This window comes from Paramormyrops kingsleyae, chromosome 24 (genome assembly GCF_048594095.1).
Source record: "Paramormyrops kingsleyae isolate MSU_618 chromosome 24, PKINGS_0.4, whole genome shotgun sequence".
Lineage (NCBI taxonomy): Eukaryota > Metazoa > Chordata > Actinopteri > Osteoglossiformes > Mormyridae > Paramormyrops > Paramormyrops kingsleyae.
In genome coordinates this window covers 14,108,494-14,123,017 of record NC_132820.1, presented here as the reverse complement: position 1 = coordinate 14,123,017, position 14,524 = coordinate 14,108,494, and the positions used below count along the sequence as shown (strand labels likewise).

Below are 14,524 nucleotides of genomic sequence, written 5' to 3'. Positions count from 1 at the left end.
TTTTATTTGTTAAAAGGTATATAGCAGGGGTCACCAACCTTTTGGAAATTGAGAGCTACTTCATGGGTACTGAGCCATACGAAGGGCTACCACATTGAAACGCCCTCCTAAACTTATCTAAACTTCATGTATAATACACATGTTTTATATGCTTTTTTTTAGATATTATAATTTTTAAATCTATATAAATGCAAATGTGATTAAAGAAGAATAGCAACAGCAGGACACTGCTCACTGGTGAGTTGTGCTATTTTTAGAACAGGTCCGTGGGTGACTCATGTGGTCCTTGGGGGCATCCTGGTGCCCGCGGGCACCATGTTGGTGACCCCTGGTATATAGTATAGTGTGCATTAATGTTATAAGGTATAAGGTATAGTGCATTAGTATTAGGGGGTATAAAGTATAGTAAGCATTTATGTTATGTACATTTAAATTATAGAGTATAGAGTATAGTGTGCTTCAATGTTATGGAGTATATATCCAAAAGTCACCTGGCTGTATGACAATAGAGAACCTTGAATATTCGAAATAACATTTAAAAATAACCTTTTAAAACTATTTAAATCAAACAACACCACATGACATTTTCTTACAAGATATATTAACCATGCTTTTATATTTATATCGCCCACATTTCGTTAGCATCTTTGTGAATAACAGAACAGAAGAAATGACCTGACATTTTCTGAGGATTTTTAAGATACGGTATGTAAGTATTCCTCTGTGTATTTGAGGCAATCTGACAAGGCAGGAATGGTACCATAACGACCCTTGTAATGGTGCCGTCAGATTATGCAGGCAGAGGTGGACACTTCAACCAACCGGTGGAGTATTCTGAATACTCTTTATGCTCAGATGATTGGTTGAAACAAAATCTTGGTTTGGATTTTTACCTTCTGGACCTGAAATGTCCAACTCTGTATCAGGAATGCCCTGGTATTGTGTGTGTGAAAGCATGACTGGACTTTGGTCAAAAACCCTGTATTTAAATTCAGATGGTTTATCTGTTTATCAGATTTTAGCACCTGTTTCATGCCATACCGGACCAAAGAGTGTAATATAGACAGTAAGCACACTCTGCTCAGTGTGGTTGGTCCAAACAGCTGCTGTGCATCTTCCCACCCACCCCCACCCCCCTGCTCGAGTCCTGAACTGATGGTTCAAATATACAGTAAGTGACATCATGCAGGTGAACAGCCACCTGACCCCTCTCTGTCCAACAAGGTCACCACGCTAGTTTAATGGCAGTCCATCGCGTCCTGATTGGTCCAAGGCTGTATTGTCATTCTGGGCTGTGTCCATGACCTATCAGAATATATCTCCCAGCAAACCCCACCCGACAATGTAGCCACACCCCAATCGTGTAGCTCGCTCACAGGGATGAGGAGCTGGGACCAAACTCCCTCAGCAGCAGCCCCTCATACGGGGGGGAGGAGGGCATGCAGAGGACAGAGGTAGAGTTAGCCAGCTCTGCTTGGTCCCGGAAGGGAGAAGGGGGCATAAGCCCGATCAGATCTTCCAGGGCGCCTGACCTCCCACTGGGGGCTAGGCTGTGGGAGTGGCCTGTCCCCTCCTGCTCCAAACTAGACTCCTGCTGCAGGCCTGTATCCGCAGTCTCTCTGGTAATGCTGAATCTGGGCGTCAATGACGGGGAGCCAGGCAGCATCATGCTGTTCAGCTCACTTATGTTAGCAGTGAAGCGGTCGACCATGGAGCTGATTTGCTCCATGATGGAGACCCGGGAGGACTCCACTGGCCGCTGGCTCATGTATGAGGACAGGGCCACTTCCTCCTGTTCTTCCTCCTCCTCATCTTCTTCCTCGTGCCCCATCGAGGGCCCCGCCATGGCGCTGATTGATGACGGTGAGGGCAACTGCGAGTGGTAAGTCACCGGATAGTGCCGCGCCTCGGCCCCCGGCTCGGGTGCCACATCTCCGCCCTTGTGGAATGGCTTGATAACAGCAGTCTGGTTGCTCTCCTTCTTTTTGATATGGATGGAAATGCGCTTCCACAGGCTGTGATGGTAGCTTCGCTCATTCTGAACCCAGGTCATCGACTTCCCATTGGAGCTGCATCCAAGAAGCACAAGGTTAGAGCTCCTGATTGGTCCGTTAAAGGAACGGCCCCCACTGACTCTTATTAAGGAAAATGCAAAGTAGAAGTGCCTCACAGACTGAAGAATAAAGCACATCTTCCAGTGTCCCCAGGAGAGGCTCACTGATGTGCCAAAGCAACGTGATTATGTTCAAGACTTGAGGGAGGACTTTAGGGATATGTGTTCTCTAAGGCTGTCCTGACTCTTAACATTTACTGTTTTTATCTGTGTTCTGACATCCATCCATCCATTCACCCATCCAGCCAGCCAGCCATCCATCAAATTTCTGTAACTGCTTTACAAGGTCACTGGGGGTCCAGACCCTATCCCAGTGGTTACAGGCACAAGGTAGGGAACAACCCAGGATGGGGCACCATACCATCGTAGAGAAGTGTTCTGACGTGTGATTGCTAAATGTTTATTTCTAAATTCAGGGATAGTTAGCTGAGTGTTAGGTTGAAGTTAGGGTTAGGGTGAAGGTTTGGGTTCAGTTACAACTCACCAATTCATCACCAACAACTATAAATAGTGAAATCCTTTGGGTCAGTTCATATATCTGCTAAGTCCAGACAGCCCAAAGAAGAGCCTCCCCCCAACTCTAGATACGCAATAAGCCTGATCCTCACCTCGGTGCCTCAGCCCCGGAGCTTCTGCGTTTCCAGAGGTTTCTCGCACTACCAGAGCCACCACTGGCAGTAGAGGAGGAGGCAGACTTGCCGTCGCCCACATGCATGCGCACCACGGTGGAGGTGGTGAAGGCACTCCTGACGTTCTTCTCTGGCTTGGCCAGCATGATGTAGACCTTGGGAGCGAACATGCAGCCCAGTGCCACCGAGGCACTCAGGCTCACTGAGAAGCACATGGTCACCGTCTTATAGTCGCTGCCAAAATAGATGGGTACGAAGGCCAGCCAAACCACGCAGGTGGTGTACATGGTGAAGGCAATGTACTTGGCCTCATTGAAGTTGGCCGGCACATTGCGAGTCTTGAATGCGTAGAAGGTGCAGCTGAGGATGAGCAGCCCATTGTAGCCCAGTGGCGCCACCACACCCAGGGTGCTAGTATTGCACACCAGCCGGACCTGCCGCATGCTGGGGTGGTCATGCACGACGGCCGGTGGCTCCTTGACAAACAATGTCACCACAATGGCCAGCTGCATCAGAATAAGCAGCGTGGCGATGACCAGTTGGGCGCAGGCGCTCATGAAGCGTGGCTTGCGCGTGCAAATCTTCTTTTTGCTGCCGGCTAGGATTCTCGCGATTCGGTTGGTCTTTGTCACCAAGGCCGAGTAGCTCATGGCGGGAGACAGCCCCACCAGCAGCCTCTGCAGGTAGCAGTAGGCAATCCGTGGCCTGGTCACCAGGGAGAAGGTACTGAGGTAGGCCAGGAAGATGCCAGCCAGGATGATGTAGCAGAGCTCACGGCTGGAGGACTTCACCACCGGCGTGTCTCGAAACTTGACAAAGACAGAGGTGACAAAGGCTGTGGCCACGAGACCCAAGCAGGCGAAAACCACAGCGGCAATGGGCTCAGGGTCACCCCAACGCAAGTACTCCACAGGAATGGGTTCACAGCCTGCAATGGGGACAGAAATTACTAAATCAAAAACAGAAGAAAGAATCTCTGAAGATTGAGCTTTGAGGCTACTGAGCTGAGGATCTCAAGCTTTGGGAAGAATGTCAACCTTTCATCCATCCATCCATTTTCTGTAACCAGGGCCGAAGGGGTCCAGAGCCTATTCTGAATGCCATGGGTGCAAGGCAGGGAACAAGCCAGGATGAGGCGCCAACCCATCACAGGCTCTCATCAACCTTTCATGCACAATTTAAGTCCAACAGATGTGGGAATTTCAGGTCCATATAGTAAAAATCCAAACCAGGATTTTGTTTCAACCAACCAGAGTATAAAGAGCCTCAGTCACAGAGTACTCAACTGGTTGGTTGAAACAAAATCTTGGTCTGAATTTTTACTCTCTGGACCTGAAATGTCTACCTCTGAAATCCAAAGGAAGCTCTCAGTGTGACATTTGCTTGAAGTGGAGCGAAGAGTCACCTGTGAGGTCATCAGTGGGCCAGGATCCCAGGGCACAAGCCTGGCAGGTGTGCTCATCAAATACAAACTCATTCTCCTTGCAAGGAGTGCAGGTCCAGCAGCAGCTGACCTCACCTTTGCGGATCACCTGGGAGGGAGCACAGAGTTGTGTGGCTGGGGTGGGGCTCAGGAAAGCATTTAGGAAGGGAGACCAATGACCAGGAAGCCTTTAACCCAGTTAACATCCCACTTGATTGGAAATCATGTAACATGAGCACAGCAGATAACAAAAATTACGTTTTACAATAAAAGCGAATTCCTTAGCCTCACCTTGATCTGGGCCTTCTGGCATGGCTCGCTGCACACTGACTGGATGATCACGCTCTGGTTGGCCCACACCTCATCGTCATCCATCTTCAGCCCCTGGTTGTCCCAGCTGCCTACGCTGATATAGCTGTAGTCATCTGCTTCTGGACCCGTCTTCTTGAAATTCATGATCTCGTACCTGAGCAGGTCAGGAAATCAAGGGCCATGTATTCTGGGGTACTGCAGGTTACTCAAAAACACAAATTTGAGGTGCCATTTGATAAGCTGATGCTAAAATGTGAATGAGTGGCATGTATATGACATCACAGCCTGCACCTGGCTGATAATCAGATTATGAGAAAGCGACACTCTAGGACCGAACAGAAACTCGTCAACAAGGTGAGTGCATTTAGCCTGGGAACCAATCACTCTCCTTCAAACACAAATATTTTGTTGCGCTGTATCTCCAGCTACCCCGTTTGCTTGTTGGTTTACTTCTCTGCAGGATAAAGGCATGTCAGTCTTTGAGTCATTAGGTTGTGGGAGACAGTCATCCATATTTTTCCCATAGTTCCTAAATGCAGTAGTGTGTGCAACACTCCTAGTGGCTGCTTTGTTTCCTCACCGCCTCGGGGAGTCCCCATTCTCATCGAACCAGACCAGCTCCCCAGACACTCCAGTGAAGTTGGTCTTCATAAGATAGTCGAGCAGCGCGCGGCCATCAACAGGGTGCATGGCCGAGCAGAGGCCATCTCCGCCAGGGCAGAGCTCCCTCTGCATGTTGTGCAGGCCGTAAGCCATGGAGTAGATGGCATCAATCACAAAGCCCATCTTGGTGTCCTGGGCATACTGCTGTCTCAGGGACTCCTTATCTGCTTAGGGGAAGACAGTTAGACTAAGAGGGAGGCCTCATTCATGCTAAGGTTAGCTTAGCTGTGGAGTTGCTATGGGGCGCTCACGTAGCTGGTTAGCTTAGCTGTTTTTGGCTAGTCCACAACATTTTAGTCCAGTACTCTTGTAATGTGACGGTCAGCTCACCACTACACGTGCGATTATACTGCCGGTTCTCCTGCGGGTGACCTGCCAATCGGCACTGGAAACGGTGCTGCCAGAACTCGGGGAACCAGGGATTGCGCTGGTTGTTGTGGGGCCGCAGAGCCAGGTAGTAATCATCAAACCATCTGACGTAGGCTGACTGGAGCTTGATGGTGATGCCACCGGCAGCCTCCCTCTCATAGCCGTCGGTCACGTCATACCGGTCGGCCCAGCCATCGCTGAGAGCAAGGAAGGAACAGAAGGAAAAGCAGAAACAGAGCTTTGACTGGTAACATCTGTAGACCAGAGCCCATAACATCTCAACCATAGACCTGGCAATATATAAACCATCAGTACCACAACATTTCCTATATGATGCGTATGTCGCATAAGCTGCAGCAGCTGAGAGTCGCTGGGAAAGGTTCCTGAAGCCATGTACTTTCCTGGTAGAGTACAGGCCACCTCACTGAGAAGCTGTAAAATGCTGAGTAATATTATTCCTCCTGCTTAGGGGACACTTGATTTCTATGGCAATGGGCCTTTCAGGGGGGTGGAACGGTGATGCAGTGATTTTTGGGACTGTGGTTTGAGTTTCCACATGGCTCCATGTGTGTGGAGTTTGCATGTTCTCTGCATGTCATTGTGAGGTTTCCTCCAGGGGCTCTGATTACTCCCCGATCCACAGGTTAATTGGAGTTACCAAATTGCCCGTGGTTGTGCATGTGTAAATGGCTGGTGTGTGAGTATGCCCTGCGATGGAGTTGTACCCATAGCCTCTGGGGTAGGCTCCAGACCCTCTGTGACCCTGAATAGGACAAGCCTTTACAGATGGGCCTTTCAGGGCTTTTATTGGTCACAAAACCAGTGCAACAGATGCCTCAAATTGGGCAAGTTAAAATCATTGTGCATCCCCAGGCAGTTATGATAAAAATTAAAATCTCAAGAACTGCTAAACCCGTCTTAGCTTGTCATGTACCTGAAGTGAGTGTGAGTGAATTGGACTCATTGCTCACTGATTGCCGACAGATCACAGAAAGCTGCTACAGGCCTCAGCCTGACACTGGTTTGCTGGTACTGTTCAAACAGCCAGACACCACACAAATTCCACAGACATTACAGACAGACAAGTGCTTTGGTGCTAGTGACAGAAATCTTGGTCATTTGTGCCTTAAAAGGCAATTGTATTCCCAATTGTCTTCCACCCAATTAATATCATTACATATTTCTTTGTCAAGACTGTTGATGATGATGTAATGAGGTGGGAACAGCATGGTGGCTCAAATGAACAAAAGGTGAAGGTGAAAAGCATTAATTCAGAGACACTCGTCAGTCAGTAATATCCAGAGACCTGGTACTAGGGCAGATAGGTCATGATTATGTGAATCAGTCCGATGTGGTCACATCCCTGGAGCGGAGTAGATCGGAAGGAATGTGAGGATCTTTATGTCTCAGTATTTTGTTCTTTCTTGCTTTTGGCATGTGGAACATTGAACCAATAGCGGTGAAGGGCTGCGTCGGAACCTCCAATCAGCCAGAGGCCACGTTAGGACACGGCAGATGAAGATCAGGCCTGTCTGAGAGACTCAGCTGTGATGCAGGTGTCACACAGGCACAGAGGCCGGCGTCTAGGCCAGGGGGAATCCTCACTGACATCTCCATGGAGTCGTGGGAACAGAAGAGCCCGAGTCCACGTCAGCCAGACGTGGCTGCCATTACTTCCCGGGCTCCACAAAGCCTGTCAATATGTACCTATAAGTAAACAACAGCCCATAACACTGTGGGTAATGACCCACACTTTACCCACCCTCATTTCAGTCATTATTAAAATACCCACAAAACCAATACCTGCTAAATCTGGTGAACACAAACACAAATAATTTGTATCATGCTTTTTGTGTAACTTCGGCCTTGCTTATGTAAAATATACAGAACTCTGGGGTATCTCTGGCACCAGCAAATAGGACAAACCATCCTGTTATCTGGGTTTCAGCAGCTCTCAGAGGGTCTCGTCCTGGCAGACACAGTCGTGGCAAAATCTGGATTTCAGGATTTGCCAGAGGTGTGATTTCTGCTGGTCGGGTACATTTCTGCTCCATGGTACATCCTCTGTGCAGGGGTTTGACCTCTGCTTCTGAAGCTGAGGATTGAAATACACTCAGAAAGGGAAACCAGACAAAAAAAGAGATGTTGGAAGACTGTGCCTCTTAGGAAAGAGGGAATTTAACACCACGCCTGAGGCTGCTAGCAAATTCTGTGTTACTTTCCCTGTAAGTTCTATGCTATTCATTTGTGAATTCTGTGTTACACTCTCCGTAAGTCAGTGCTCTCCAACTTTTTTTACAGCGAGTGCTACTTTTCTTTACAATGAAAATACTCTGGCGGGCTACTGAATCTTGATGGTGCTACCCCCTTGGTATATTTTCCCAACTGGAGGGGATTGAAAGTTGTGTTGCGATCGACTAGAAACATCTTGTGATCGATCGGTTAGTTCTATTCAATTCTCTTTGTGAATTCTATGTTACTCTTCTGTTTTTCTGTATCTCTCTCTGTCTACTAATTTTATTCTAGTCTTCTATCCTTCAAGTGGTTATTGAGGCAAAAGAGGTACATGCCCAGTATTAGCTAGCTGCACATAATAAAGTGGCCACTGAATGTATTTTAAACTGTGTTAACTTATTGTATAATTTCTGATTTTAAGAGTTACATGTTTCATTCCTTAATCAGACTTCAGATGACACTTCTTGAATGCTGGGGTTCTTCTGAGACTGTAGTGTGAAGATGTGATCACTGACGCGAGCAAACCTGACCATACACACACATAGCTGCTTGACCAATAATCAAGCAGGTTACAGAGCATCCACTTAGTGAGAAAAGGTGGATTACACACAGACGAGAGAGCAATATATGATTGGGATTTATACCCATTCAAATAATGATGAACTTTAGAGAGTCTCCGATATACAGCTTCTTCAGAACTGTAACCGACTCGTATTCATTGCTAGAAATAAAAGAGATCACCAAATTGGATGCCGAGAGAGTAAAAGTTAATGAGAAATTTGTGTTTTTTCATAAAATCAGACTAAGAATAGACCAGTTTTCATTTCTGACGATGATAGCCTTAAGGTACATTCACAAAATCTTTTTTTCCCCAGTATCCAATGGAATGTGTCATCTTGTAAATTGACTCTTTTTTTAGCCAAGGATCCTCTCTGTGGAAATTAAGGTTGCATTAAAAGCCAAGATAATCTGATTCTGTGTTATGGATGTTACTGTCAGCGAATAAATACTGGAAGTTGAAGGGCAATTACCTGCAAAGCGCACTGGAAAGGTCTAGTCACTGTGCAGGGAGTCTGTCTCCTAAATGTCTTCAGCATGTTACTGTGAGGGTAACAGGATGGTGATGGCCTCTGAGAGAATGATAAGAATGATGAAGACAATGAAGATGGTCTTGGTAGAGGAAGACACAGGTGAATCCATCTCATATTGAGTACCAAAAGAAAAAAAAACAAATCAGGTTAAATATAAAACATGCACGCAGAGGCTGTGTGGACCCGGGTTCCACTGACCTGCCGACCAGCAGGAACTGGTCCACTAGGTGGCGACGGCGCATGGCCATGAGGATGCCGCGCACGGTCATGCCCTCGCAGAAGCAGGCGACCACGCGTGCGCGTGGCAGGTGCGCAACCAGCTTATCCAGAAGCCGGTCGAAGTTGTGCTCCCCAGCGTTGCTGTAGATCTTGTCGGAGTGGGCGACGCAGATGCCCTCTTTGGTCGCCATGTCCTTGAAGGCCTCCATGCCACTTTCGCCATAGTTCCCTGCAGATGAAGCCCAGAATTTTAACTAGCACTGCTTTTAGTTGCAGTACCGCCTGATGCCACAGCTCACATGCAAGGCTAATAGGTCACTGCATTTACCTCTGGGGTAATAATGGAGAGTCATTTCCAGGAACCACAATTCACTCACAAACCCATATTATACATGACACTACTTGCACATGTAGGTTCTCGGAGGTAGGGGGGCACATGCAGTGTCCCCATTTAGGGGAATGTCAGGAGTATACCCCCGTTTGCATAAAACCCATTTGCATAAAATCCAGGTCACCTACTTTTTAGCAGAATCTATTTTAAAGGGGTTTGAAATAATGTCCTGTACTAGAGACTCTCTATATGCAAATTTACACTCAGCCATATTTATATATTGATAACAGTAAGTGTTGATTCAAAGAGAGCCATTCAGAAGCACGGCCAGATGTTTTCTCAGACCAACAGGGTATTCAGCCACAATGCTTCTAAAGCATGGTACCTCGATGTCTGTTGACAGCGTACTTAAACATCTGGGAACCTTCAGGGCGAATCTCGGTTACTTAACCGTTGCACCTCCTGCTGCTCAAACTCTAAAAACCGCCCAGGTACCATTTGGATGCCAATGGAGCAAGATGAACTAATATTAACTGAGTCTCTCAACCAACCAAAGCAGCGACAAGAACTAATGTTAACTCTCAACCAGCCAAAGGAGTGAAGAGCTAGTTTTAACTCTTGCAACTAGAGCGAGATGGACATTGTATGTGTTGTTCCCCTGACTTACCCTCAGTGTGGATAGCTGAGACATAGGTCCAGCTGTACCTTTTGACAATGTCGACCATAGCCCTGGCCTGTTGGGCATCAGATGGTACCACCCTCATGAAGTACTGGTACAGGGACTTGTCGCTGAGGTCCATGCTGGTGGCAGAGTAGGCGATCTGGGGAATGTTGAAGAGCTGCAGTAGGTTCTGCACCTGGATGGCCACAGAGCTGGAGCCTGGTCCGATCAGTCCGACGATGGGCTTCTTAGAGCCTGCAGGCCGGTCAGAACTGTCAACAGTGCAGCGTGCAGTGGCTGCAAAGTCCCCCTCAGCGTCCTCCTGGCTGGAGACCAGCGAGTCGCGGATGAACTCGATGCTCTGCTCCAGGGCCACGGCCGAATGCCAGCAGGAGTCGCGGATCTCGCAGCCCAGCATCACACCAGGCAGGATGCGCTCGTCAGCGTTGATGCGGTCCAGAGTGTGCAGCATGGCCTCCACCCTCTGGATGCCATACTGCTCCCGTACTGCCCCACACTTACGCTCATGCACCTTGTCTGCAGGAGGCTGGTGGTGCACAGAGAACAGCGCACCAATGACAAGGTCTCCAGGCACGTGTGCAAGAGTGCGGCGCTCACTGGGCTGGGCGCCTACCAGGAGGTTAGAGGGAGCTGCCCCCCACTGCCTTCCTGACAGCAAGAGAAGCAGGAGCAACAGGGACCTTTTGCTTAAGGTGGAGGGGTGCAGGAAGTGCGACACACTGCTCATGGTTGCTGGCCAGAGAAATTTGTCAGCAGGCTTCTGATCCACACCAGCAGCTAATTACCGAAGTGATTCCAGGATGACGACATGCATGATCGGGGCAAGGGTGTGAGCTTCCCAACCTAGCAAGATAAACCAGGAGTCAGCATTCACAGGTCTTCTTTTGGAGGACAGGTCGGCAGTTATATGTCACTTTGTAATACCTCCAGAAGACTAAAACTCCCTATGACTTAACGCGAGATCAATATGTGCTGGAGATATTAATGACAAGATTATTTTACGGTACCAATTTCCGGTTCCTAATTCGTGGTGTGGAGGAACTATGGAATTTGTGGACATGCATTAAAGAGACCAATCATTAGGCAACTTAGTTTCCTGAAAGACTCAAGTACAGTAACATGCAAAACATGTACATTCTTGACACAAGTCAGTCGTGATAACAGCCTTACAGCTTATGGCCTAAAATCAATAAAGTTTCTTATCTTATCTTATCTTATCTTATCTTAACCCATCCTACAGTATCCTATCCTATCCTATCCTGTCTTGAGTTGTTGTCTTGTCTTGCCTTACGACTTTCTATGGTGATCTTGTCTCTCTGTTCCCACAGCATGCTTAAACTGTTCAGTGTCATTTGGGGATATTCATGCCTACTTCATAACTTACGCTTAGTTTTTACACTCCACAACGCCACCCTGTGGGTGTACCAACTTCACATCATACTTATTTTAAACTGAAAAATTGATGCCAACATGTGCCTGTTTTATGCTGGTGCCATACAAAGTATTAAAAGCTGCAGTATTAATGTTCTAAACTACGTTTGCTGTCCACGCAGAAGGTATATGCGTAAGTATGTAAGAATGGTGTTTTCTGGAAGACACGGCTGGTGCCTCAGAATCCCAGCCCTGGGAGCCTTGCCTTCTCCCAGCATGCACCCCGGGAGAGCTGCCCCTTGCCTCATCCCTCCCCTGCAACATGGTTTGTGCTTGAGAAAGAATTCCATGCACTAAGAGCGACGGTTCAAAAGCATTCAGAAAAAAAGCCTCGTGTTAATCTTATTTCAAATAAACTATTTTCACTCAATGAAAAACAAAATCATCCTCAGTAATTAAAGCTACAGGTTTTCTTAAAGAATAGGCACGAGCCTTTCCTTAACATTATGCAATATAAAGAAAATTATGTTTTCAGATACATTATTATGAAGGTCTGTGTCACAGAAGTGCAGATATGCTCATAAAATTACCTAAATTAGTTCTTCTTGCCATTCTGCTGACCTAAATACTTTGTGCCACAGCTGAAGATAAAGGAGTGTCTACTGAGGATGTTAGTTTGGGTATATGTGATGCCAAAGCTCTTGGCTAAATTTTGGCTTCACATCAAACTACAGCCTGCACTCTTCTGGCTGTCCAGCACATCACCTCCGAACTCAACAATTCTACTTCCAATTCCAACAAAATTATTTGACTGCTGTGGCAAACCTGCACACATAGTCTTATTATTCTCAGGGTGCTGTAGACAAAATCGTTTTCTGTTCCCTTATTCGTCCATAACAATGCCAAATTTCCTCAAATCTAATTCTTGCCTTCACCAGTCATAGAATGGTGCGTACTTGTAAATGATTTTTATCACCATGAAGATTTTCTCCTTCATTTGGACATTTCCCCACAGAGATTAATAAAGTATCACCCTTAAAGTCCTGTGATCGTGTTTGGCAATTTTATCCCAGGTCCTGTTTTTGAGCAAGTTTTCCTGGCTGTCTAAAGCCACACTGACAGTTAACCAGGCTTTAGACGGTTGGCATTGGATTTTATTAGGCTGTTGCAGGTATAGTTAATTATTTAGTTACTGGACTTCAATTTCACTATAAAACATATAATACACCAAATATTACAAGACACAAAATTATATTAAATATTAATAAAAATCATCATTCTGTTCCACTATGGCGACTTTTAGGTAAATTAACGTACAAAACATTACTTTTTTCATAATGCATGAATGTATTTAAAGGCATTTAAAATTAAAACATCTTATATTACAATATATTGTCTTTAAAAGCTCTACAGATTTTTCAGGACATGTTTACAAGGAGTATGAATATAAGCAGGTTACGTACCTTGCCGGTTCAATGGACTTCCATCACATAAGTGCCGAGCGCATCTGAACACCAGCGATCTCCAGTGTCCGACCATCGCCGCCGAGCGACTTTCTCTCCATGGCAACGTGGCTGCTCCACTGCGCCTCCCCTCGGTCACCAGAGATTTCATCTGCATAAAAGCCGCAAAGTCGCTCCCGCTGCATTTGGCTTAATGTACATGACCGGCAGGATAGATGGTGAATTATGGTACAGTAAAACGCATACCCCGTTATATTATCCATCCATTTTCTTTGCCCTTTTTTCCTATGCAGGGTCGTAAGGATCCGGAGCTACGGGCGCTAAGGAATATCGTCCGGTCTAATACCATAATTTTATTTTTATTTAGGGGTCCAAGCAAGGTAGCTGCTGGATCCATATAGTTTGTTATTATTATTCTTATTAATGTTAAAACAACTCGATACGTCACCTTTTCCAACTCAACAGGCATAGTTCTGAGTATGGTTGGAAAAATAGGCTATAGTGACAAACACAAAGTATGAAAATATTTGCATTTAACGTGATAAGTTCACGTACATACGTGGCGGCGCGCTTCTCCTCCAAAGTGGGCTACCTGCAAATGAGGGAGAAGGCCGTGGAGATGCATGTCATTAGTGCAGGGTTCTGAGGAGCAGAGAGGCAAGATAAGATGCATGAAGAGAAGGAGTTAAACTATATTAGCTCTGCATGATTTTAATATCATTTACAGTTATATTGCTATTTTATAGGTCACACATATTCAAACCTTCGACTGTTTTTTTAAAGCGCCAACATGGCACCTTTTGACAGACTGGTATGATAACTTTTGTGCCCTCCGGAAATCAACGGGACCATCCGTGTCCGCGTATTTGTGCTTGTAGTTTGTTACGAACATCGAATTGATTATGAAACTATTGCAGGCGTTATAGTCAGAATGATCCATATTTAATTAACAATTAATTCAATTGTACAGAGTCCAGCTTGATGTCGTAATACTTCCAGAGACCAATACATCAAAAAGTTAATTGCTACAAATTACAAATACTAAATCATCAAATGTAACAAAATACAAGTACAAAATACTGGTGTGAGAAATTGTATTTAAGTAAAATGCAAGTTATTTTAAGTAATTTGAAAACATAGAAAAAATAGTAACGTACACGACGCATGGACGTAAATTATGTCTACTCCTAAATGGGCGGAGACCTCAAACCTCCCCGACCCCCATGTTGAAACCAAAGTTACGCCCTTGCTATAACGAATACCATTAAAGTCCTAGTAATGTGTAATATTTACAAAATACACAGCTTGCCGTAACTTTAAATGGAATAATAATTTTGTGAAACGCATACCCCGGTATATTTCCATCCATTTTCTTTGCCCTCTTTTCCTATGCAGGGTCGTAAGGATCCGGAGCTACGGGCGCTAAGGAATATCGTCCGGTCTTAGTAATGTGTAATATTTACAAAATACAGCTTGCCGTAACTTTACATTATGATTAGTAACACATGCATGACTATAGGAAACTGACCAATCAGCACGCAGCAAGAACTCTGATATGGAATAGGTAGCCACCCTGGGGGGTAGCGGTTACCAGATCGTAGATGTATCATGGTTTTAGTCTAT

The 14,524-nt window shown here is 45.9% G+C and overlaps 1 protein-coding gene across 1 annotated transcript; it reads right to left on the bottom strand.

Moving 5' to 3' along the window:
• Positions 1-1,111: 1,111 nt before the first annotated feature.
• On the bottom strand, positions 1,112-13,672 carry grm5a (glutamate receptor, metabotropic 5a). Its single transcript, XM_072706734.1, has 10 exons — positions 13,457-13,672; positions 12,902-13,052; positions 10,053-10,910; positions 9,034-9,283; positions 5,471-5,706; positions 5,058-5,304; positions 4,457-4,631; positions 4,148-4,274; positions 2,722-3,670; positions 1,112-2,069 (listed from the first exon to the last, which is right to left on the bottom strand). Exons 3-10 carry the CDS (start codon positions 10,792-10,794, stop codon positions 1,373-1,375), a joined length of 3,423 nt encoding a protein of 1,140 aa, XP_072562835.1. The 5' UTR covers positions 10,795-10,910; positions 12,902-13,052; positions 13,457-13,672; the 3' UTR covers positions 1,112-1,372.
• Between the last annotated feature and the right edge of the window lie 852 nt (positions 13,673-14,524).